The sequence below is a fragment of the Pyxicephalus adspersus genome, chromosome 4 (genome assembly GCF_032062135.1).
Source record: "Pyxicephalus adspersus chromosome 4, UCB_Pads_2.0, whole genome shotgun sequence".
Classification (NCBI taxonomy): Eukaryota; Metazoa; Chordata; class Amphibia; order Anura; family Pyxicephalidae; genus Pyxicephalus; species Pyxicephalus adspersus.
The window spans coordinates 72,117,920-72,145,214 of record NC_092861.1 but is presented as its reverse complement, the minus strand read 5'-3'; the positions used below and the strand labels follow the sequence as shown (position 1 = coordinate 72,145,214).

Here is a 27,295-nt window from a genome sequence, read left to right as displayed (position 1 = left end):
GAATAAAATCAGCCACCAATAATTCTGTTATGAATATAGATACACATCCAATATTACATGGTATTGCAGAATGCTTCCCCTACTGATACTAATCACATCACATAATAAAAATAACAATACAATGAGAAACAATACCCATTTATACATGACAAGTCATTACTCACCATTGCATCGTATCCCAGGGAATTCATGAACTGAGCTGCTTCCATGCCACCATACACATTGAACCATATAGTCCCCTGGTATTGGTCTCCTCCATCCAGTAACAGGACATTCTGGTGGCTGTCACGGATCTCCCTAATCTTGGTGAACCTCCTTGCCACCCCTCCATAGCAGTCCTGGGCAGTGCCACACTTTCCGGAGTCCCTGTTGGTCTGTTCTACACGGGCATGGACATCGTTGGTGTGCAGGATGGTGATCTGATAGGGCAGTACCAGTGTGCAGAGAGCGGAGCAGAGCAGCGCTAATAGCGGCAGCATTGCCAGTGCGTATGCCTAGCCTGCGTGTATGTGTGTGTGTATGTGTTAATGTGTGTGTGTGTGCTGCACTGACATCTCTACTTTATCTGCACAAGGAGGAGGATCGGGGAGGTGTCACCTCTACTACCAGGAGGCTTCATAGATCATCTTGTAAAACACACAGCTTCATCATACATCACAGAGCTGCATGGGAATACAAAAATGCCATTCACAATATTGTAACAACATGAGTGAAGGTGATGTGGGCTGGCTTTTCCTGTTTATGGCTACAAATAGTTACATAGGAGTTTTGTAGCTCTCGGCTGCTGCTCTTTTGCAATCAGATATCTTATCGTTTTCTGTATTTAAATATATTTGACCCCAGGTAATATGATGGTAGAAATGTTCAGTAGTAGAAACATTTGACAGCTATGGGCTTGTTGATTTGATAATACCTGTATATTTCCTGCAATCAGGCAACTTTATTATTGCTGAAGGGGACAGGTGATTTAACTTACCTGTGTGATCACTATCTTCTGAAAAAATGCATGAAGCCAGGATATGTTGGATATCTGGGACAAATTAGTTATGTCATCCCAGCCTAGTCAATGGAGATGGACAAAGATCAGAATGGAACAATCAATGGAATTGGGCAGGTGAGTGTATTTAAAAAATATTGTGATCAGGTGGGTAAGGGTATTTTATTGCAGAAGGGACATTGCCTGTCCTTTCCGCAATATAGGAATTACCTGATTGTATTTTGTAAAGGTATAGTTTGCTTTAAAGATGAACTTTAGCCTTAAGCTACGTACACACTTCCAATTATTATCGTCGGAAAACGAATGACGAACGTTCCTGCACGATATATATGAACGATCGTATAGCACCGATCCTGTACATAGAGGTAACGACACGATCGTTCGTAGATATTGTACACACAATAGATACGATCGTTTGAACGATAGAGGAACTATGTGCACGACAGGAAAGTGAATGAACGTTCGTTCATCACGCATGCTCAGATCATGGACGATCAACGAACGACCGTACACACGAACGATGTTCAACGATCGTCGCCCAATCCGATCCGCCGGTCCGGTCGTTCGTTTCCAACAATTGTCCTCGTTCGTCGGCGTCGTTGGTTACTTTTTTACGAACGATTTTTTGCCCAATCGATCGTTCGTCGTTCGATTGGAACGATAAAAATTGGAAGTGTGTACGCACCTTTACTTGTAGTATTACACAGTGATAGGGGCTGCTCTTCTGATATCTGATTTCACTGCACACAGTGTGCATTAAAAGGTGCAGCAAGTCTGTATAAATATATAAATGGTCCATATAGAGAACTCTCCTCCAGATAATTTACTTTGACATCGTTACAAAGGACAAGAGGGCACTCTTTGCGTCTGGAGGAAGAAGTTTAATCTAAGGAAGGGATTCTTCACTGTAAGGTCTGTGAAAATGTGAAAGTAATTGCAGCACGTTCTATAGATTGCTTTAGCAAAAGGCTGGATGTGTTTCTAGAAGCACAGAATATAACTAGGTATTACGGCTTTAAAGTAAAAATAACAGAGATTTCCATGGAACATCCGATTGCCTCATGGAATCAGAAAAAAAAGTTTTTTCCTGTGTTGGAGCAATTTGTACCAGGGTTTTTTTTTTTCTTTGCTTTCATCTGTATCAACTATGTCCATATGGTTTTATATCTGGGATATGTTTATTTCCCTAGTGGTTGCACTTGGTGGACTTATGGAAGTAAGTCAGAAGCCACCTCTGATGGACTGACAGACATCCAGCATCATCTAGCCCTTTCCTCTTTCAGCTAATTGTCCCTGACCTGTCTCTTATACTCACATGATTTCAGTTCTCAAAACCCTATAATTCCTCCAGGGGTTGTTAGGGGTTCTTTGGGCAATGAGCAATTTATGATTCTAAAGGCAGTTTAACACGCACCAATGCTCTTTTTGGCTATCTATCTTTCCACTGATCATTGTGTTAATATACTGTGGATTTATTAGCAAGGTTTGCCTCAAAGTTATAATTGGGTTCCCCATATTAAAAAGGTCAAGAAACATTAATATGGAGAATTTACTCTTCAGTTATGGGGATTGTTTATTGTTTTCTCGAATTCTCACAGGGCTTCCGCTGGTTTTTGATTAGAGTAGGAAAGGGTTGCAACATGTTCTTTTTCTGCTATCTGTTTTGTGTTAGATATATTTCCCTTCTCCGCCTGGCCCAGAGAAACAATAAAGTCAGGGAAATCCTCTTTTGGACAATTATCACATTATTTGGGTGTCCCCATCAGAAGATTTTCTCTTTATTCTTGTTCTGGTGACAACTGTGAGATTTTACTGGTAACTTGCTTAATAAATGATTCTCTAGCCAGTATATGGAAAGGAAACCATTTATACTAACAAATGGAATGGAAATTTGCACCCCAACCTTCCAGAAATCCAGGACCAAGTACAATGTGCATCCTATAAAGGAGTTGTTGGTGAATTTGCAAGTGCAGCTTTGCTAAATATTTGGCCTTGAATTGTGTTACAAGGCATGATTACAGTTCTCTTATCTGAATTCCTTCTGCTGTGTGTAACTAAAGCTTTGCCAGTGTTTGTTCATGTAGTCATTGCTCACATCCCTTATCAAATGTTGCCTTCTAATGTTATGACAACATTTTGACATGTAATTTACATTCAGGGTAGCTGCTATTCATTCATTTTTCTAACATAAACCCAGCTGGAATATTCCAGGTTTGTGTGAGTTTAGATAAAATATTCTCAAATAATTTAAAATTCCTCCTCACTTCCTGCACAGGTGACACAACAGGAAGTGAATAAAATCTCCTGGGCAGAAGCATGGAAAACAGGTACAGAAATTTTACTTCTACCCTGGGCAATCCAAATGTAAAAATTAAAGTTTAGATGTGAGATCTCCTTTACTAGAGCAACAGAATAAGGCTGAGTAGTTCCTGTTTTCCTATGTACTTTTCTACTTGATATTTACATTGCTATGCTCCGGCATGGAACAATACCAAATAAAGTCCTTACTTTCAATGTATGAATGGAGAGTGTGAAGCTTTACTTCATGAGGATGCCTTATATGTAATCCTTATTGGGCCAAAATTTTTAGAAGCTTTAATGCCCAGACCAAACTTGGCAGCATCAATTATGTTAATAATATGTATTAAAACTATTAACTCAACAATTAATTTTATAGTTTAACAGAAGGCCTGTAAACAAAGGACACACATCTGCACACTCTCAGTTCTCTATTGAAAGGTTTATTTACCACATGTACCTAAATATAAACCAAATGTATTTCTTTGAACCTGCTCAAGTATAAACCCAACTCAAGTTAAAACTGGGGCACAAAATTCATCCATCATTGCTCACATTCAAAACATTGATCAATAGAAATTAACACATTAAATACATGGAAAACAAAATAAAAATCACTTAAACAGTCTGTTGTCTCCCTCCCCCCTTATCTTTTGTCCATGGTTGTTGGTTAACAAACTCTTCAATAACACACAACAAGAGTTTGTTACAGACGTCACATGAGTGCCATCTACTCTTGTTACCTGAGTATAAACCAAAATGCTTTTTCTAATGGCATTTTGAAGAACAAAAAGTCTTGGTTTATATTTGAGTATATACGGTAATGTTCTCATGGCAAGGCGATGTAAAAAGTAGTATTTTAGTCAAGAATGGGTTACAGATGATCCCATAGTGTCAGAACGTGCTTTAAGTGCACCAGTTCCTAGACAATAGACATACATACTCCTAACAAGCAGTAAGGTAGCTTTTTAACAAACCAGCACTCACCTCTCTAGCTACATATAGTGTGAAGTAATTCATTATAAAAGATCACATCAAATGCTTCAAAGTCAAGGTTCATTTGGTTTCTAAAGGAGCATTTTTTATAGTGGTACCCCTGCATGTCCTCCCAGGCAGGTAGCACTGAGGCACTTCACCAGAACACCTGCAAGGGGTGATCGATCGCTCATTAGACTGTTTACTATAAGTTGCCAACAGGTTGCAACCCACCTGAGGAAAAAGGAAGTAAAGGCTTCAGTGAGGAGACAGGCAGCGTCCAGCAGGCAGAAGAAGGGGACCACAGCGAGAAGGGGTCAGAGTTGGCAGTAGGTAGGCATATTCCAAGGATCAGGCAAATGATTAGGGCAGATGATAGGTGTGGGGCACCATAAAAACCCACAGATAATATTAAACTTTACCACTCTCAATACTCAACTGCCAACCTAAGCCATGAAACCAAACAGGAACAGTTTAAATCCATTATTGCAGGAGTTTGAAGGCAGTGTAGATTTTCACAAGATTAAGGCATTGTTTTCCATTGAACCCCTTCCATAGGCCTAAATGGGACATTTTCCCAACTGCTTTAGGAAGTTGCCAGATGGTTGAAAATGTTCTGCAGGACAGCAGATGACCCATAGTCCTTTGCAACCTGTGGTAATAAAACTGTAACCGCTTGCTAGAGAGTTCAACACATTCATGCCAATATGTCACAGCTATGCAATGTGTAGCATTTGGAACTGAGTTTCTTAGAACCTAACCGAACTTGCCTGTTCAGACAAGTTTATGATTTGACCTAAAATAATCTCTCCCGTTACTGATCCACAGTTTTCCTTTCCACTGCCTGCCAATGCACACAGTGTAACCCTGCATACCAGTTACACATTCTATCACCTCCTGTGTGTCATTATGTTATTTATGTTTAGGTTTTGCTGTGCAACATTGTTCAACTAACACAAATTCAGGGTAATACCTCATATCTACAGGATGCATAGTATTCAAAATTGAGTTTGTTTGCACTTTTCCTAACAGTTCACAAGTACCTGCTGTGTGTTACAATATGATACCTGAAAGCCTATCAAGATTCTTCTCTTCCTATGAAGTAGTATAAAGAGGATTTGTGATTTCAGTGCCGCACCTTCCGGAGATTTCTTCACAACACATATAGCTACAGAGATGAACATGAGGTTGTTTTAAATTACTTTTAATGCTTGATAGACTATATATCTACTTCAGTGAGTACAGTGTGGGCATAGATTCACTTTAAAATTGGAGGAAGTGAGGGTGTTTGGGCTACGAAATAAAAAGCAGCCACATTGTGCCTACCAAACTTAGATGGTGGCTGGCACTCATGCACATCCCAGCTGCCAAATTATCTTTCTGGAAGTTCTTTCTGCAAACATGAAAGTTTGCATATGGTAAATTTGACCATTTGTGGCAGTGAATGTCAGACAGATGGGGGAGTACTGCTGATGAATCACAGGGAAGTTGTTAAAACCTGCTGTGCTCCTCATCATTTAGATTATTCACCTCTCTGCTTTCTTTTCCCATGATCCAGCCATTTGTCACTTGTTCCATTAGCTGCCACCTACAGAGATAGTTTATTCTTCTCATTCTACTAAACTCTTTACTAAACTAAAACAGTTTGATTGCTTTGTGAATTTTTTTACTATAATGAAATTACCATTTTAAGTGCAACCTCTACCCTCTTCATGACCTTCTTCTGTCCTCCCCCCTGGTTTTCCCCATACCTTTAGGACTTATCAGATTTGTAATATTCTTTAACATATCTTCAGATTGGTTCAAGCTTTAAAATGTGCCTGTTCAGGCAAGATTATGGTTTGACCTAAAAAAAATCTTTCACGACCAACAGTTTCCTCCTCCTCTGCCTGCCAATGCACACAGTGTAACCCTGCACACAGTTTACACATTCTATCACCCTGCGTATGTCATTATGTTATTGCTGTTGATCCTTGTGCTATACAACAATATGTAATTGCCAATAAAACTTTTAATATGGTTGCATTATCTGTATTACCAGTCTTCTTTGTATCATTTGGAAAAACTATTGTGTCAAAACTCTGAAAGTGAAAGGTGAAGATTGTGAAAACTTTTTATGAATATATATATACAGTGGTACCTTGGTAAAAATCCCGAATCCATTCCAGATCCTTGGATTTATACCAAACAGGACTTATACCAAACACATTTTTTCCCATAAGAAATAAAGGGAAACTGAATAATTTGTTCCCATGAGGAAAAAATCCTATTGTTATTGGCATATTATACATTGATGGGGCTGTAAAGAATACTTTAAACACTGCTAAATACTAAAATACATAAATACAAAAGCAATTAGATGAAATAAATTAAAATTTAACCTCACTTTATCTTGCTGAAAATAGTCAAATGCCTACTAGGATGGTGCTGAGAAGGGAGGAGGAGGAGATGTTATATAATTCACAGAGTTATAGCGCGGGTTGTTCACTGAATGGTGGGAACTGGCAAACTGACGCTCGTGGGCAGTCGTGGCTTCGTCTCGAGAGAGGTAAATAAGGAGCGCGGTGTTATGACTCATTTTGACCCGTACAAGTTATAGCACAAAGGTTGTATACCCAGCAAAGGTTGTATACCAAGCAAATTTTTTGTGTCCAAACAGGACTTATACCAAGTTGGACTTATTCCTAAACGGACTTATACCAAGGTACCACTGTATATATATATATATATATATATATATATATATATGTCAAAAGTCACTACACACTTCCTTTTTTTCTATTTCGTTTCAGGTATCATTTGGAGAGACTTCCACCATCAGCAGTAAAACTGCAATGACTCCTTTGTTGATGCTAAAAATATAAAATAAAAAATGTGGAGTGACTTTTGAGACACACTGTGTATATTCTCTTTCCACAATATTGCTAAAAGGGCTTCATTTACTGCTGGTGATCCAGTGCATCGAGCTACTGGTCTGTACTTGACAGGAAAGTACTCAAGTATTTCATTTGTGGTTATACAGAATATGATCTAATTTATTTTATTGAGTATTGCATTGCAGTTTAATATTTAGAAAAGAGTAACATTCATAGGCTTTTGGCACGGAGACTAATCTTGTGAGAACCCATTTTACATGAGTACTGAGCATATAGTGAAGTGACATAATTTCATTATATAATACATACCACATTTCATGTGGTTTTGTGTACTATGTAATATTTAATGTATTATTTACCTTGTTGACTTGTTTTATCATTTCTGTACTTAGAAGAAACTGTTTTCACTGATCTTTTGTTCCTTAAATGGAATTGTTCTAAATCTTTAGCAATTAATCCAGAACTGCATGGACAGTGCCAAGAGTTCCTTCTAGGTAAGATTCCGAGCATATAATAAAATAGATCAGATTTGTTTTTATTTGGGGATTATTCCAGCTTTTAGCCAACATTAGGAGTATAACAAATCATATTTTGCAGTCTGTGCCTTTTTTCAGATGTGCTAAAGAATGGGCACTAAAATGCTGTGATTTCTGATATTTGTTATGTTAAAAATATTTAACATCACTGCACGCTGCTGAGTATTATACACTTTCATGGGTTTATTACCTTGACAACTGGAAGGGAACCCTGTTATGTACCTTTGACAATGGTATATATATATACAGTGTATGTATATATATATATATATATATATATATATATATACTGTATATATATCTGACCTACATCTTGATTGAAAAAAAGAAAATTCCTTATTGGGTGTGAAATAGAGAAATACTAGTCATACATTATCCTCTTTCACTGTCGATTAGGCAAGCACATGGATTTACGGTATGCTTTGTCTTTCTTGTTTACAGTTTGCTTCTTCATTTCCTTCTACGTGACAGAATAATTGCTTGATTTCACCATACCAATGCTGCTAATCACTTATATGGTGCTTTCTTTTTTGGTTATATATGCTGTTTATATGGCAATAAACATATATTTATTACCACAAGTAACTAAATAAAAGATTTATTAAAAATAGATCTGTCATTTTAATGTATCTGTTCCTGGCCATATAAATATATTGGGTATGTGTTTTTTATGGACATGAGTGTATGTACTTACAACGATTTCTAAATAAACTTGAATACTTGGTGCTGTTTGTATACATTTACAATATTTGTATATCAATCTATAGTCTGAATTAGGTTTTGTGTTTATTTACAAACCACACATCTGTACTGTGATTCTTTTCTTTATTTACACAATCATTTGGAATGAAGAAATGCAGCATCTTCTAGTTCTTTCTACTCCAGCTTTTTTGTCTCTGCCCCTTTTACTAACTTGGTTTTAGTTCTTTTATTAATGGAGGATCAGAATCACATGGTCTGCCTGCAATTACATCCTGCCTAGGAACACCTATACCTCCAGACAGACATCTATTCATTTTGATTCTTGTATACCCAAAGTACTCCTACTCTCAGCCTCAAGAAAGTTTATTCTTATATTTGTATGGGGAAACATCAAGGCCTCAGGTTGTTTCTCATAATTGTTCTACTGCCCATAGTACACATGAATGAGTAATTTATTGCAGGTATGCAGGCATGCAAGAAAACAATGAATCATTGTTGCATGTGTAAAACTGTTTTGTACACGCTGCTGAATTTGTTGTTGATGATCAAGTATATTTAAGAACATATCAAGATAATGCATAGGGACAAAAACATTCATTATAAGGCCCCTGGTGCCCTTTGATGACCCTTTTGCATTTATTGTAAGGCTCTTGGGATCCTTGCAGACATTATTCTGTGTTTTGATGCTTAATCAAGCCTGTAATGCTGGTGATACTGGCTTGTATTAGTTAGAGTGTTTGATTAATTCACTTTACACTATCTTACTTTTTATGTACTCATTTTTTAGATATTTTGACTATCTAACAGTAATTGTATAGAATAATAGGCTCCTGTTCTACAGCATCCTATGGCAAAGCTATTAAGATTTTTGTATGGAAACTGGTAAATGGCCTAGAGATAGATGGTAGAGATTCCAGTTAACTTGGACATGGTTACTCACCTGTTAGGCCTGCCCATACATATTCTTAGGCAGTTATGACCTATACTCCCAAATTAAGAATGTCTACCTTATAGAACACCTCACCACCCAGCTACATGAAAAGTAATGGCAATTTGGGCAGCTTTGGATTCTTCTTTGTTACCCAATATAACCAATATATTTCAGCAAAGTGTTAACTCCCTTCATTAGGGTGAGTTAACACATAACTGTTGAACACCTGTATTCCTAAGGCATTTTTGTTACCTAGGCTTCTACTCCCCCCCCCAACCCCAATCCCCCCATTCATATCCTGTTCTTTTGCCCCCCTGTCCTGTGTCCTTCTATTGCTGGAATACATACAGTGATGATTTTTGTAGGTTTATTATTTGCTATGACGATCGTTCTTTTCTAGGCACCTATTGGTATTTCTGGAACAGGTAAATGCAATAACTGTGCTACTGCAAATTGATACTCCAGCCCCTATTTCATCCTGGCTCCTTTTGATCCTTTTGAAAAAAGAAATTTATTAAAAAACACATTTAAAAAAAAGATTTAGTATATAACTGATGAACAACATTTATTTAAGTTTTAAAACCCTAGGCATATACTGATATTCTAAATTATTTTATTGTCTAACCCAGGAAAACAAACTGCCTGCTGCCTGTGCCCACTCTTTTTAAAATGGTTAGGAATCTGGGATGTTTTAAGTGTCTGCATTAGTCCACATGGCTGTATTGGCATAACTAATCAAGCAGAAACATCCCCTTGAGGCTCTGCTGACTATAAACAGAGGCCTGATTTTTATGAATGAAACATACCCCAGTGTGCTTAGCAAAGTGGTATATAACAGTTAACTTTTTAACTTCATGCCCAGTGGACAAGATGGCCCCAGACCCCGTGCTACATCCTCTCAAATGATTGCATTCTGTAATGCTATTTAGCATCAGGACAAAGGGACATTGCTTACTGCACTGGTGTAAGTGTAACTTCTTCTTCTTCCATAACAGACGGGCCCAAGGTTGGAGATATCTGTATAACAGCACAATCCCACTAACCACCAATGTGAATAACAACAGAAAGCCTACAAGAACGTGTTACATTTGACACTTCCAATAGGATCCATTTTATATAGTAACTCATATCATGTAATATTTTATTTTTCAATATCACTGTAGAAAGAACATCTGTTTTACAGCATTTCCATGAAGTACAGACATCTCTTTATACATCTGATACAACACAGGAAACTAAATGGAAAAAATTCACATATTTTCCTAATGCTGTTCACTCCAGTATTACAGTTCCAAGACAAGGTTAAGTATCACTGAGCAATAATTATATTATATCCTTTGATTTTATGTTTGATTGTTTTAAGGTTTACTTTTCTGTATTGCACATTTATCAAAATTCTTTGGTAGCAAGTTTATTTAACAGTGGTATTAGTACAGATGGTATGTTGTCACAAATTTCACACTGCCGTCAATCAGACCTGTGAAATATTATTTTAAACCAGAAAATGCAGAAACTTTAAGTTCTCTTTTCCATCACCCTACTTTTGTCATTTCTTTTACATACCAGTTTACAGTAAGGTAATATATATATTACATTTTATTACAGTTAGTTTTCTGTCTGGTCCTGTGCCATCCCAGCTCCTTTTTTTAGTGATAAGCAGTCTTTCCTCCTCTACTGAGTGGTGACAACCTGGACTCATTGGAAGTGGGTTAAAGGGCTGCCATTTAACAGAGCATTATTGGACCAAGTGGAGTGTAAGTGGTCCCCTTTCTTATCAGTTATTATTTAATAAAAAGTGGAATTCTGCTTTGGTCCCTAAACATTTCAGCTACCGATATGTTAATTTTTTCTTATATGCCGGAAGTTATCTATACAGTGAAATATATTTATTTTTTTACAATTATACCAACATTGATGTTGTAATACACACCTTCCTTACTTAGCTTTAGAGCTGCTTTCCTGTCCCATCTATGTCCACCCCGTTGAAAAAAAGAAATTAACTTGGACTGCAATACTAACTTTCTGTCTTGTGTATTTCTTTTGCCACCACAGTATGTTCTCAGTGTTTTTGGCTGAATGATGGCCATTCACATATAGTTGCCCTGCACAGTTTAATGATATATGCATCATTGACACTTACACAACACATGACTAGCTCGCAAACAAAGAAAAGGTCAGCTTTCTTTAAAAAAACAAAAATACCACATGTGAAAGTATTGAAGGGTGGTCTAGAGTTTGGCTTTTGGCAGTTAATGCTGAGACAACTGCTAATCAGATTGGAACTTTAGATGTAGCTCCTAGCCGCTACACCCATGTGTTTGTTCCCAGGGGGAAATCTGTTGTATCTTGTCATATCTGTGTTCTGTGATGGAAAATAGTTTCCTTTTATGTTTCTTTGTGTCACCATCTACATAATAGTGGACAGCCAAGTATATGTAGGAGAGGCTCAAGTGCAGTTTTTTTGCTACATATGTGCACCAAATCATAAATAATCCTTAGTTACATTTATTTTATAGTCCCCTGCAAAATCCCACAAATACATGCTGACCCTGCCAGAAATATCCATCTAATGCAACTTCATGTGATGGTGTGGCTAAGATGCATCATGGCTTCCTTTAATCCAAGCAGTGTTGTCACCCTCATGTAGACTGTGCCTGCTTGCAGCACAGTGGTGTTACATAGTTATACAGTAGGTTAGGTTGTAAAAAAACACATAAGACCATCAAGTTCAACCATTAGGGAAATAAACATATCCCAGATAGAAAACCCTATAGACATAGTTGGTCCAGAGGAAGGCAAAAGAAAAACCCTGGTACAGTTTGCTTCAAAAGGGGAAAAATTCCTTCCTGATTCCATGAAGCAATCAGTCTCTTTTATTTTTACTTTAAAGCTTTAATACCCAGTTATATTCTGTGTTTCTTGAAAAACATCCAGCTTTTTCCTAAAGCAATCTATAGTAGTTGCTGAAACTACTTACTGGGGGAGCCGATTCCACATTTTCACAGACCTTACATTGAAGAATCCCTTTCTTATCCGGAGATAATATTTCTTTTCCTCCAGATGCAAAGAGTGCCCTCTTGTTCTTTGTAATGATCTCAAAGTGAATATTGGGGAAGAGAGTTCTCTGTATGGACTATTTATATATTTATACAGGGTGATCATATCCCTCCTTAAACGTCTCTTCTGAAGGGGGAATAGATTCAGTTCAGCTAATCTCTCCTCATAGCTGAGCTCCTCCATTCCTTTTCTTAGTTGAGTTGAACTTCTCTGCATTCTCCAATTCCACAATATCCTTTAGTCAACTGGTGCCCAAAACTGGACAGCATATTCCAGATGTGGTCTGACCAATGCTTTGTACAGGGACAGGATAATGTCTCCACCTCTGCATTCTATTCCTCTTTTAGTACATTACTACTTTACTAGCTTTAGATATTGCAGCTTGGCATTAAATGCTGTTATTAAGTCTATGATCTACCAGAACCCCCAGATCCTTCTCCATTCCTGACTCCCCCAAATGTATTTGGGGGTTGAGAAGACATTGTAGAGGGTATGGAGATCACCGCTGTCACTGCTGATTCACATTCCTGTAGCTTGTCAATCGGCACTTTGTGTTTTCTATGTATGGGGATCTCAGATCTGATATGATATACCCAGACAGTTTGACCTCCTTCTATGGTGTAATGCTCGGGCCTTTCACGATGGAGGTACTATTTGGAGTTTGTGAATATTGATGATTATAGAGATTTATGAAGGCTAGTGAATCAGTGAAGAGTGCTGTTATTCACCTTTATTTCATAGTAAACCTGTGTTTAGAACACTCTAAAAAACTTTATTTGTTAGTAGTTCTTTCCAAAGTGGCTATTCACCAGGTCCCATAAGCTGCCACATATTAACAAAAGGCCTACCTAGCAATGTGAAATCACAAACCTTCAGGGTATGGTTGATACTTAGCTGAACTATGACTATTTCCGGAGATATATGAGATCTGTCTATTCACACATACCTTTGTATCTTTGTCTGATGAAAAATAGAATTGATTGAAAGCATGTCTCTTTTTATTGGTAGATCTTTTCCACACTGGAGGCCATTTCAAGTACCAGTGCTAGGTAAAACCAGTGGCTACAGGATAAAATTATTTCTCATTTTCTTTATGTTCCAAGAAACATATAACCTTACTGGTTATAGGGAACTTCCAGTCTGCAGAGTGTCGTACAAATACCTAAGTGATCTGCCTTAAAAGCTGGGAGACATGTTTAGTGTGACTTGAATTTTACTTAAAATACTTTGTTTCCTGTGTGTGGAAATATAATCCGTACAGTAACAGCTGCTTCGGTCATGCACTTTGCCAATGTCTACTTTACAGGTTTTCTTATACGTGGCTTTCTTATACGTGTCCTACCATTGTGCATTAACATGTTGTTTTCATTTTGTGTTCATTTTATATAGTATCAGTATGCATGTATTGCTTGGAAGCTGGCAGAACAAAAACACAGCTGCTGCTGATCTGCTAGCTTGTCAGATAAAGGCTGTGTAGGAATGCATCTCCTTCAGCTAATTCACTTTATCTCTAGAATAAAATAGGAAATGCAAATGTTCAATAGATTCCCATTCGTAATTTGTCAATGTAAACCTATCCATCATGAAAAGGGAATATCCAAAATCTTTTTTGGAGCATCTCATATATTTAATTTTAATATTCATTTTTTTCTGAAATCATAATCAGGCAGAAATTAGGTCTTTACGTCATAGTATATATACACCTATAACTAATATACATGATCACATTGGACATGTTGGATTTAAAGTGGAACAATAGTTCTGCTTTGAAAATTAGTGATCAGGAAGGTCTTTATTGTAGAGAGGAACAAGCCTTCTCCCTTTTACAACAAAACACACTTAGCTGCCCATTCACTTTAGTCTTTTAAAAAAATTATGCCATGATGCGCCGGGTATGCTGGCAACACCCAGGGCTATTGGAACTGAATAAGTTCATTCATAAGGTCATTCTGGCCAAGGAAGATGGCAGAAGATCAGGACACACAGAAGAGAAGAAAAAGATGGCAGTGCCCCTAAGGGAACGAAGACAGGGGAGTGTATTTATGATTTGACAGGGGAGTGTATATGGAACTGTGATTAAGCAGGTAAGGTTAATTTATTGCAGAAAGGACATCGATCAGTCTTTTTTTAATCTCTCTGGCATTGTCTGTTCATCTATATATGTCTATCAACTGGTCAGTGGCAAGGAATCCATCAATCATCTGTCTGTCTTTATATACGTCCATCTGTCTATATATATCTATCCATTTTTATCTGTATCACTTCAAGTTTTACCATCATGGTCATCACTGCCAACCAATGTCAGTCTACATACTGCTCTTTGGTGTTTCCAATTAATACTAGTTTGGTTGAGATTCAGCTTGACTTTCTGCATTTGTCTGACCATAGTATCTCCTTCTATATGTCTGTTGTAATATTAAGTCAATGTAAACATCTCCTGTAAGTTGTGCATTTGTGTTCCTATTTCATTTTTAGTCCATCATTGTTAATAACTTTACCTGTGAATTGTCATCAGAATGGTTTCAGTGCTAACCAGCCTATCATTAGTTTTTTGCCCATTTATTTGTTTTTGTCTGTTTGTGTCAATACCTAAACTTCTGTCTTTCTATAACAATCCCTGCCATTCAAAGATGAGGAACTGAGAAAAGAAATAAGGAAAAGATGCAGCATTAATATGTAAATAGAGCTATGGTGCCATTTAGGTATGGTTCCAAGAATGTATGTTTTGAGAAATAATAGCTGAAATCTAAAGGAGTAGCGTACAATGATAATTATCTTAGAAGCATGCTACCAGGGTGGGATAAAACCATTAACACAGAAATACAGACAAAAATATTAAGATACATATGAATTGTTCATTCAAAGATAACAAAACCAACTTTTCCTTCAAAATTCACAATCAAAAGAAGAAATACCAGATATACAAGACAGTAGCTTGAATCCATAAATTACATGACACATACCTGATACATATAAAACTCATTACCCCTCCCAAACCACAAAACACTTTAAAACCTCTCCCTTGGAAGAAAACCAGCCTTTCACTGCTCGTGCAATTTAATGAGAAAATGTGTAACTGTTTTAAAAAAAATCCCTATAACTATAGCACAAAATACAGTAGCACAACGGAATTGTTTGTTGTACAAAACAAGTACATACAACAAAGTAATGACAATTATAGTTATTTATGTAAACAGTTAAAATATTTGTGGGTCCAAAGTGCACCATGCCATGTATTTTGCTATAATAAACAGCAGAAACTTACTGCAAGTCATAAACAGGTATAAAGATAATGGAATCAGTATAGAATGAGATGTACAGGGAAGAAACATAGAAACAAAGATAAACACAGAGTACAATAAAGGTATGCAGTGAATACCTAATACAGCAGTAAGGTCAAGTCAAGTCCAACAAAGAATGGCTGTTTGTTTAGATACCTGGCTGTAAACTTTATTACACTTTTGTATTTGCTTTACAAACAATTCTGGTCTACTAGTGTATATTGTTCTATGTATATAGAAACTTAGGAATAGAAATGTTGCTCTTGATGACTAAAGCACCCAATCATTTTAAACTGAGTATAGTGCCTACATGAGACCTTCATACCTATTCTAATATGAGTGGAATTTAGACTGGTGCTGGGCTTTAAGGTGTTGTGAGTTACTCTGTGCTACCAGGTTTTCTTTTTAAATTGTTATTTACTACTAAATTTGGTTCTCATAAATATATTAGGATGTCTGATTAAAAGTTGTAATAGTATAGAGTGGCCCCCCTACTAAACAGCTTTCCACGTTGGAACATTGCAGCATAATAGCATATGATTGGGTAAGATTCAGTGTTTAGTCTCAAACCTTTCATGCATATACTTCTAGCAATCTTATATCGAAGCTAACTTGTGAATGAATGTTAGTGATTAAATTACATTAAATATGAATCAATACATTTTTGCAATGCTGTCCATGTATGTGATATGTTTACAAGTTCCTGACATGTATCCAACCATGGCTTAAATACAGCCATGCATTAGGCCCAAGAGGATTATCATTCTAATAAATGTTTGCACATTGTCTATCTGTAGACTGATCTGCGGATCAGTTATAAACTATTCATAGACAATGTACTATAAATAAGAGCAAACAGAATTCTTTCTTTTGACACTTTTTTTTTCATTGTGTATAACTTGTATGGGCAGCATGGTGGCTCAGTGGTTAGCAGTCCTGCCTTTGCAGTGCTGGGTCCCAGGTTTGAATCTTGACCAGGACACTAACTGCATGGAGTTTGTGTGGGTTTTCCTCTGAGTACTTAAATTTTCTCTCACATTTCAAAAATATAGAGTTAGGTTAGTTGGCTTTCCTCAAATTGACCTTAGACTTTGTTAAAGACATATGCCTATAGTAGGGACAGTAGGGAGTGTGAGCCCCTTTGATGGACAGTTAGTGACTATGGACTTTGTCAATATAATAATATGTAAACTACATAAAACTGGATAATAAGAATATTTGCCTCTCTGACCCAACGAAATTCAATTTTGAAAAACATTAGCCGATTACTGAGCCAAATTAAGGTAATACATCTATTGTGTTGGCTACACTAAAGGTAGGTTGGGTACCAGGATTTCAAAAAGCTATTGAACTACAAAAAAGGTCCGCACTTATTTGTATCAGTTTATCCAAGCCCTGATCCTCCATCAAGGAATGTCTTACAAATGTCACTTCTACATGGAAAACAGGGAAAATATCTTTGTATCTACTATACTCATAAGATTATTACTTTGGGCTAATACTTTCTGCATCTGTAAGAAACAAATGCATAATGATCAGGTAGAATTCCTGGTAAAGACTAAGAATACAGACACATACATTTTATGGGGTGAGTTTGTGTATTTGTTTTGCTCTTAATATGCAATCTGAATGTTTGTCTGGGGTCAGTATTAAAAACAAAGCTAGTCACATAACTAGTATATGTGAAAGTAATTACTATTGGTTAGCTCTAATTTGATAACTTGTATATTTTTTTTTAATTGGAAATTTGATATTGTAACATAAGGACTTATGAATAAAAACCAACCTAGAACACAATGAAACAAGAAAATGTGGCGGGACAATGTAAGATTCTACAATAAAAAGTAATAAAAGTAAAAATATATTTAAGTCAGTTATATATAAGGATCAAAAAGATAAATAGATTGGGAAAACTGTATCGGTGCTCCACCTAGTGGCATTTATTGGGTATTTCAAGTAAAATGCAATAAAACTGGCTCTTATAGACCCCTAATTACAACTAAACAAGGATCTTTTTTTTTAAAAAGAGACTCCTTCTGGCCGCCCATCATTCATTGACTGTCCTGTGAGTGCACTAACCCATTGTAACCAGTCAAATTTCATCTAGTGGGTCAGCCAAAAACAGAGGTCTAGCACTAGATGTTATTGGTAACAGCATTCAAAGATAAACCCGTGTACTTATTAGGGCCTCATGTAGAAGAGATAGACTCTGGTCTATCTAGTGCTAAAAATAAAAAAAGTTGTGTTTTTTTTTACACTTTTTTTTCAATTAAAACTGTTTGAAAAAAAAATGCAAATGCTTGGAAAAGCCTGCATAGGGCCAATGGAAAAAAAGACAAAAAAACAGAACTATGTGTTAACAATTTTTTGCACAATTATCAGTTTTAGAACTGCCTAAACTGCTTACAAAAAACGCTAATGTGAACTAAACCTTAGGCTATGTTTAGACTAGCAGTGAGGTTGCAGGACACCCAGTGAACTACTGTCCGGAGAATATACTACATGTTGTGTCTCCCGGCAGCAGCCCAATAGAGATGAGGAAGGGTGTGAGAAGCCACCTTTTGTCAAATCTGCAAGCGTTGGTTCTTTAAGAACCATTGCTGCAGGGCAAGCGCTGAGTGACTGGCAAGGTACCAGGCCCCAGGTGATGCACAGAATTGCTGACTCCTGCCACAGGTCTGGGCCAACCCTTGTACAGCAAAACTGCACCCTGTTACACCAGGGCTCTGCTGTAGATCAGTGGCCGCCAACCTCTTAGGACCTACGGACCACTAAACTTACGGGCTTCGGACCGAGCATCACTCAAAGGGGAAGACATTTCCCACATAGTGACGTCATGACGCCAGAATCCGCCCACTCTCCCATCGCAGGTCTGAGCCTGCAATCCATACGGTAGACACTCCTTCCCTGATGGTGACCCTGTCCCTGCCCGGTTGGCTGGGAGCTAGTCTTGGTTCCCAGTATCCTGGTTTTTTTTACCTATTTATGTTGATGGGTTTCATTGTTTATTTGTGTATTTGTTTGTGTTTATTTAGGCTTAGTCTACACAGACATTTTCCCCAGCGTTTAACCTGAGGCTTTAAAAGCCCATGTTTGACATTCCTATTCATTCCAATGCTAAAACGCTTTAAAACGCTAGTAACCCATGCATTTTAATATTTAAAATGTTGCAAGGAGCGTTATCTATAACCCTCAAGAACATGCCTCAAGGAAATGTCCTGGTGTAGATTAGAATGCATTGGAATGCATGGGAATTTCAAACATGGGCTTTTAAAGCCTCAGGTTAAATGCTGGGGAAAACGTCCGTGTAGACTAAGCAGGTTAAAGTGGGAAAACTCCCCCCTTGAAATCACTGCTTGAAATGTAAATGTGGTAAAATCACAGGGAAATGTGCTAGGAAAGTTTGCACACAATTTTAAAACCGGCCATGTAGACCCCCCCTAATAATATAAAACAAATCCCTTTGAAAAATATCAAGAATAATTTTAGAAAATAAAACTATCTCTACCTGCATAGGTGCCTAAATGTTTAGTTTATTTCTTAATCTTCAAAAAAAAAGTTCCTGGCAGTTTTTAACAAAATAGAAACGTACAAACAAATTAGAAATGTTTTTTGGAATTGCTATTCTTAGCAGAGGTACATTTTACACTTTCTCATTTCTCAAATTTTCACTAACAAGAAAAGGATTGCAATCAATTATTTTTAAAGAAGCGCTGGAAAGAGAATAAGATTAAGCTGAATGAAAAGACATTACTATATATTGTACATCTAATAAACTGAAATGCTTGTTGTAGTGAGTGATGCTTAAAGTCATTGATACATCTCCAAATTCAATTGGAATAAGCTATATAATTTAGATCTACCTACTACTATATGTAGCACCCATTGCGTATAAGGGGGAAGGGGTTAAAATTCCAGGATATGCTAGATTGTTCATAAATTTGACTCTCCCTTTGGAGTGTTGATTGGCTACCTTCTGCATAAGAGAGCAGCCAATCACTACCCAGTTGCATTTGTTCATTAGATCTATGGGCACCATTGGCACCTTTTTAGGTGGGCACTACAAGCACAATACATATATTGGAGAGTTAGATTTGGGGATCCTCAGTATAGAAGATTGAAAGCCATTGTCACAGGACAGGGCAGCTTTAAATCACACACATACATATATATATATATATATATATATATATATATATCAACAAATATTTATTACTGTGGATTTATAAGCGTACTAAAAACATTCCTGAAGATGGCAGCAAAGCACAATTGTTAGAATATGGTTTGGAAGCACTGAGCTGCACTATTGGTGTGCTGCCCACAAAATACATTGCTGCTCCTGAAACCTTTTGAGCTTCTCTGTTATGTAGCTTTATGCTATTTCTTAATTTCCCACAGCAAAACATTATAGAATGCCATAAAATAAATGTAACATCTCAAAAGAGGAGAAGAAGATAAAAGAAGAACAATATGCATACACTGAAACTGTGTTTTTCAACCTTTTTTGAGCCACTGCACTTTTTTTTCATTTAAAAAAACCTGCGGCACACCACAAATCAAAAATGTTTCAAAATGACACTCTGTAGCTAATTCTCTTGTCTCTAAGAATAAACAAGGCAATTAGGCTACCTGCTGCCACCCACTGACATGGGAGAGTATTACATTACTCTTCCAGTCACTACAGCACAGACACTTGACAATGGTATTTGGATAATTTCCCACGATACACCTACAGATCTCTCACGACACACTAGTGTGCCGCGGCACAATGGTTGAAAATCACTGCAGTAGAAGGATATCTTTTATTCTGCTAATTGGTGAATAGAGGATCATAATCCTTAGTTCCGCCTAAACCAGGTTTATACAATTTCCTTTACATTCTCCAAAAAAACATGTTGGTGCAAACACCTGGATAATTGGATACAAACTGACTAAACTGTTAAGGTTTGTCTTTTTGATAGTCTTTCATAGACTGTTTATTATACTTTGAATAGATCAAAAATATATTTTGTTATGCTAGCAACAATAATACCATCAAAACCTGAAAATAGGTGATCCAGCAGTCATATAATAAAAACCTAGATATGGATGTTTAATGAGGGGAGAAAAGAAATGATTGGCAGGATAGAAACCTTGACGACCTGCCAGTTAAAGGGCTATATGCTGCAAATTAAACTTATACCAGTCCATTCAGGAAGGGTAGTACTTTATTAGCATAAGGAACATATAGATCTTCAGCAACTGCTGAAGATCTGAACTTTATTTTACATGGCTCTTTCTATGCCTGGAACCTCATACTTTAATTGACCTTTTCTTTACCATCTCCTGTGTTTTTTGATCGACTATGCCTTTCTTTTTTTTTTCCGACACCTTATGTACTCAAGGCCACTTGCTAAATTAGTGAAAACGACACTTTGGTCACAGCCATGGCTTAGTGATGCACTATGCTATGTGTGTAAGCCAACAAGTCGACTAATTTAAATGTACCCAAGCTGTATATATTTTCTCTGCTATCGAGGAGGTCTAGTTAATAATAAATGTGATTCATTAGAAACCTGATAAGAGGTCTCAGTCTGCAGTTATTATATCTGTAAGAAATACGATTCAGGTTACTGTTTTCGTGAGTGCTGTTTGAGATCTCACGTTTCATACATGGCCATGAAAATAATTATAGACCTGTGTATCAGAGGTTGTTGCAGTGTTTCAAATGAATTTGAGGTAACCAAGTAAAATTAAATTTGTTTTTTATTTTTTGGGGTGGCACGTGCAACACAAACAATGCTTCCATTAAAAATATGTTTTAGGGTATTTTGATAAATGAGGGCTTCTGGGATATGATTGAAAGTGTCAGGAAGAGAACTATCAACCAACTGCCATTCAGATACTTAAAAACTAAAATTCCGCTTTGAAAATTTGCAATCAGTCATGTATTTTAAAATTAGTTTCCTGCCTGATCACTGCTGGGACGAAAGGATCTCATGTATTCATGTGCAGGAGCTACGTCATCCACGCCTGGCCAATCAAGATGACCGAAGCTTGAGAATTCTGAAAAAAGTGGGAGACAAACTGTGGAGGATATTTGAGCACCAAAAGAAAATCCCACAAACACAGAGAGAGACCGCCACATAAATGGACTTCATTGGTACTAATCTCAGAATTTGAATGTAGCAATTTGGCAATACATTCTATGTTATTTTATAAACATTATATATTTAGAAAAACATAACATGCTATTTTACATCAATTTTATGAGTAATATTTTGTCTTAATTTCTATGTCAAAAAAGAAATATAGTTCACAGTATAATTAGATTTTTAACTTGAATAGGTATGTATATACAGTATGAATAGCTGTGTCTAGATATGTGTTGTAGGGACTGACAACACTCCTAAATAAATAAGCTTGTTGCTTTGTTCATTTAAAACAAAAGTGCCGTGGCCCCTTCAATAGATGTGTATGATTCCTGACAGACAGACATGTTACATTTATATGGGCAGATTTTTTTTTTATCATTAACAATGTGATGGTAATGGAAACAATGTTTAAATCAGCGTAATAGGGATGTGGCTTAGATGTGGCCTGTATGTAAACGGGGGGTTAAAACACCATATTCTGTGCCTACAAGATCCCTAAATGAAAATCTGACCCATATATAACACTTGTCCAATCTCTTATTTCTTTTCAATTATTGTGCAGTGTTTTAAAAGCAGAGTGAACTTATTTTGGTAAGAAAAACATTTGCTCTGCTGCATCTTGTTTTGGTGTTCTGTATTACTTTTTTACATTGTAATATATTCACTTGTTACATTACTTTGTAATATATTCACTTGTTATATTACTTTGTAATATATTCACCTGTTATATTACTTTGTAATATATTCACCTGTTATATTACTTTGTAATATATTCACCTGTTACATTATTTTGTAATATATTCACCTGTTATATTACTTTGTAATTTATTCACCTGTTATATTACTTTGTAATTTATTCACCTGTTATATTACTTTGTAATATATTCACCTGTTACAATATTTTGTAATATATTCACCTGTTATATTATTTTGTAACATATTCACCTGTTATATTACTTTGTAATATATTCACCTGTTATATTACTTTGTAATATATTCACCTGTTACATTACTTTGTAATATATTCACCTGATTACTTTGTAATATATTCACCTGTTATATTACTTTGTAATATATTCACCTGTTATGTTACAGAGCAATTTACTATCTCTGTGTAAACACAAACAGACTTTCTACTGTTTGTGACCATTGTTTTACTAGGCAGATTGATAGTAATAGAGTTGAAGTGCTTTAAGGCCAATTGGCTCACAGTTCATCTCTATGGGAAGTTATTCTAAGAGAGAGACACTCTATCCTGCACAGTGACATTACAGTGGGGGACGTTCTGCAGGGCTGTCTGGGAAGAAGCAGATCTTGGAGAGCCTTAAGGTAGAAGCCTGACACTGTGTCCAGGGCAGTCATTTTGTTTTTGCACCCTAAAATGCTCCCAATGCAAGATACAACGATCACAACAACTTAAAAGCCAAAGAATATGTGAAAAAACATTGAAGGGTCATCAGTGGCAAAGTTTTTTAAAAAACAAATCTAGTCAATAGATGGTGTTCTGACATGTCAGTGCCATCACATAAATGTAAGTCAATTATTTATCCCGTGTATCAGACATTATTCTACTCTAGTGATCTGGGAATGTACTCTGCAGAGAGGAAGCTTACGCTGAAGGCTTCATTCTTTTATGGACATGTTAAGACTTGTATGGTCTCTTTTATTTTTTTGTTTGATAGTTAATAATTAATTTTTACATGTCCCTAAGATTTTCTCTGTTCCTTCTCTTTTGACCCATGAATGATTCCTTGGAATTCAGACTACAGTATTTCAATGCATTCATTATTTTGTGTTCTTCCTTCATATACCTTATATGTTTAAAGGATTCTATAAATGCAATACAAGACGCAAAGATAAGACAAAAGCATAAGTAAAATAGGAAAAATCTAGGATCTAGAGCGATTGGCATACTTTTCATGTTCACATACAGCCACAAGAATCTTATAACAGGCCCATAACAGAAGCAGTTATAATTTTAAGTGAAGCTCACGGTAACAAGCTGCCAGGGCCACAATGGCAGCTACCACTGAACTTGCTGGCTAACCTCCACTTTCTCTAAAACCTAGGAGAGAGGAAGATATGTATAATACTGAGCTTTCCATGTCAGGTCACTACCTGCTTTTCTAGGAATTGTCAAAAACTTAGTTGGCTGTTAAGGAAACTTGGATGATGGAAGTATTTTGGAAATCATATTATCTATATTGAATAAACAGCTCAAGGAGCAGAGTACAGTAACCCATAGCCACCAGTAGGAATTTAGTATGTGTAATAGCACATCTCTCTGTCATTTTGCTTTCTCTTACTATCGGCATGTTTTTTGTCATCCCCTGAACAAACTGTTGTTTTTGAACTTTGTAGGGTTGCTCATCTTTCCTTTAGAGTGGTTCAAAGTTAATGCAAAATGATTGAGGCAAACATAAAGGAAATGCTGTATTTAGACAAAGGTAAAGCAAAGTTATTTAGCTTTAGGTTTTGTGTAAAAAAGCAGCACAAAAGAAAGAAAATGGGTAACTTAATCCCCAAGAAATGAAACCGTCCTATGCCTTGTACTGTTCCACATTTTCACAGATATGGGCCTATTAATACTAACAGAGAACTAGTCCATGGGTCTAACACAAGCAATTTGGATCAAACCCATACTTGTCTGATCCATTTCACTCATAAATATTTAGCAGTAGTTTAGGATCAGCAGACAATGCTCAGTTTGTTTATTCAACAATCTGTGTGCAATGTAATGTTCTTTCTAAAAAATATTAGGAAATATTTAGTGCTTGGCAGTTGCAGGAAGCTTGACATCATTTATTGGCCTCCACCAACCACTTTCAGTTAATTTTTCTGAAAGTGTGAACTGTCCATATGGGAATAAATGTGCCATTTTTTTAAAAATAAACAATAAATGTATAGTCATGATTTTTTACAGAACTAGGAGGCTGTGATATTTGTTCAAGGTGTTACAACTTGTTTTAGATATTTATGAGAAGTCATGACTTTATCCCCCTTTTTCCCCTTTAAAATAAACCTTTCCTAACAGAAATTTGAAGTTGGTCATTGCTAACAGTCTTCGGAAAATGTTCTATCCTTGTCTATATTGCTGATCCTCTAGCCTGTCACTGACCTGAAGTCACAAGTCTTTACCTTTATTCGTGTTCCAGTTCAGTGACCACATTTAATGAAGTTAGAAAGTAGGGATGACAGCTGCTCTGGCATGCTATGGAATAATCAAAGTAAGGCTTTTAGAACATTTACAATGGAGGGTGGCATATCATAACAGAGTGAAAAGGTATAACCCACTTCATTTATATAAATGCTTTAAAACTAATAAACTCCTTTGTAATTTAAGGTAGAAAAACCAAGACTGCTAAAGGGAAAATAAAAACATAAATAAAATCAATACATTATTGTAATATTAGGTTGATCCTGTATTCTCAAAGAAGTAAAAAACCTAAGACAGTAATTTTTTTTATCCCCATTAGTTTTTACTTGCAGGCCAGACAAAATCAGGTTTAGTTCATTGGCTGTTCTTGTAGATGTTCATTTTACCTTCCCCTTTATTTCCCACCACTATATTCTTCTAGTAAAGCAAAGTTGATGGTTGGCTGGTCAGGCACCCAGCTCAAACAATGGTCACCTGCAGGGCAAGTGTACGTATAGATTCCCGGACACACCTAGTAGCAAGGGTAGCAAACACTTAACTTGGACTACAAATGTCTACAAAAACTTGTTACTCCCAAAGTTTAGATTTGTGGGGAAACTAAATAACAAGAAACAAAAAGAACAACCTGCTATCAAGTTCATTTTTTCCCCAGACATTGTTGGACTGCACCAGTCCACAAATTTACCTTTTATCTGTAATTTGGTAATCCTGGAACATGTGCTTGTGATGTTGGAACATCCTCTTTGCTTTAAGAAAGTCAGTAACAAGTAGGTTTTTCTCAGCTACTAATCAAATGAAAACCTGCTTTGAAAGATAATTTGTTTTGTTGACTTAAAGTGATCTTTTGCTAAAATATTTTTTTTATTAGAGAGGGGTTCTGAAATATACAATTTTTGTTAGTGATGTGCTACATGTTTTCCCTTTGTGCCCTTGTGTTATCTTTAAATGCATTGCTACCTCTAATTTGATGGATTTTTTGTTGTTGTGAACAGGTAATGGGAGACTGATGAAGACGGTTCACTTATTTCAATCTCTCTTCACTACTTCATACAAGAACTAATCTGAACACAGAAAGGGCTATTGAATGTCAGGTTACTTGTTAATTTTTAACAAGGATGGATTGGTCATTACTGAACAGACTGACTTAGCACTCTAGTACGGCACATTCTCATTTTGCAGATGACAAAATGTTTAAAAACACTTTAAGCAGCATACAATTGTAATTTTCTTTACATTTCTCAAAGTGTTTGCTATATTGTAGTGAAATTTATCCTATTATAATATTTGTAGGAAGTGCATTGCGTTACTTTCTAATTGAATAGATCATTTTGCTAATATGTTTCTATATAGCTATATATACCTATTTAAAGGTACAGTTGTATCTTCTGTTACACTGAGGTTCATAACAGCAGGCAATATGTCAACTTTGCTAGTCCATGCTTTCACGCATCATGCATCACACATCACACTGCTGGTGTTTAATAGAAAAAATAGGATATGCAGTATTTTTGCAAAAAAAAAAAAAAAAAATTCATACAATTTACATTGCAACATTGTATTAAAATGACCAAGTCAGTTAATCTTTATATCTTAAGATATATAAATATATCTTTAGATATTCAGTAGATTTTAGCTAGGTTTTTTTAACCAGAAAAAATATATAAATTAACACTAGAGTGCACTGCTGTTGCATCATAAATGCCCCCATTACCTTACATGTTGTGGAAATAATGTGTGTTTCCAATGTTAACGAAACATAGCTTGTGCATTAGATACCGCAAATTTATAAATTGGTGGACATGGGAATGGTTATAAAAGGGCAATGGAAAACAGCTGAAATGTGAACAGATACGGAGCTGTTGCACATACAGAGATCAATCAAGTTTTTACTTTTTATTCTTTTTCCTTTGCTAATTATAAGAATTCAGTGATTTTTACAAATGCTTTAGTAATGTGTTGTGATGGGTTATTGTTGTTATTTTTATTGTTTGTATGATAAGGTATGGGCTAAATTGGGTTGGTGGCACTATAGTGAGTACACACCATGTCCACAAAGTTAGTAAACCACATTTGTTTATTACTCATTAGAAATGCTAAATTAATATTCAAATATTATAAATTATGATAATTTTGAGCATTGCAGAACAGAATATTGCAAACAAATGCTGGATAGAGTTCATAAAGTGAACCAACCCATCAAGTCTTTTACACTGCCTACACTTTAACACATTTGATAAGTTTATGGCAAAGACAATTACCGTGAATGATAACCAATTCCAAAATACTGACATTCCGTTTTTCTGTATGAGTATTGTTTCAGTTGAATGACAGATAAAAAAAATGATTGTATC

At 36.2% G+C, this 27,295-nt stretch overlaps 1 protein-coding gene and 1 long non-coding RNA gene across 2 annotated transcripts in view; one reads left to right on the top strand and one right to left on the bottom strand.

Moving 5' to 3' along the window:
* The window catches only part of NT5E (5'-nucleotidase ecto), a 49,506-nt gene extending 48,903 nt beyond the window's left edge, over positions 1-603 (bottom strand). Inside the window, exon 1 of the mRNA XM_072408598.1 lies at positions 165-603. Coding sequence (XP_072264699.1) covers positions 165-479 — 315 coding nt within the window. The 5' untranslated portion in view covers positions 480-603. The remainder of the gene's footprint in view (positions 1-164) is intronic.
* A 2,509-nt stretch (positions 604-3,112) lies between these two features.
* LOC140330061 (uncharacterized) lies at positions 3,113-8,308 on the top strand. The gene is made up of 3 exons (XR_011920595.1): positions 3,113-3,324; positions 7,063-7,640; positions 8,124-8,308. It is a non-coding gene; the product is annotated as an uncharacterized lncRNA (long non-coding RNA).
* Positions 8,309-27,295: the final 18,987 nt, after the last annotated feature.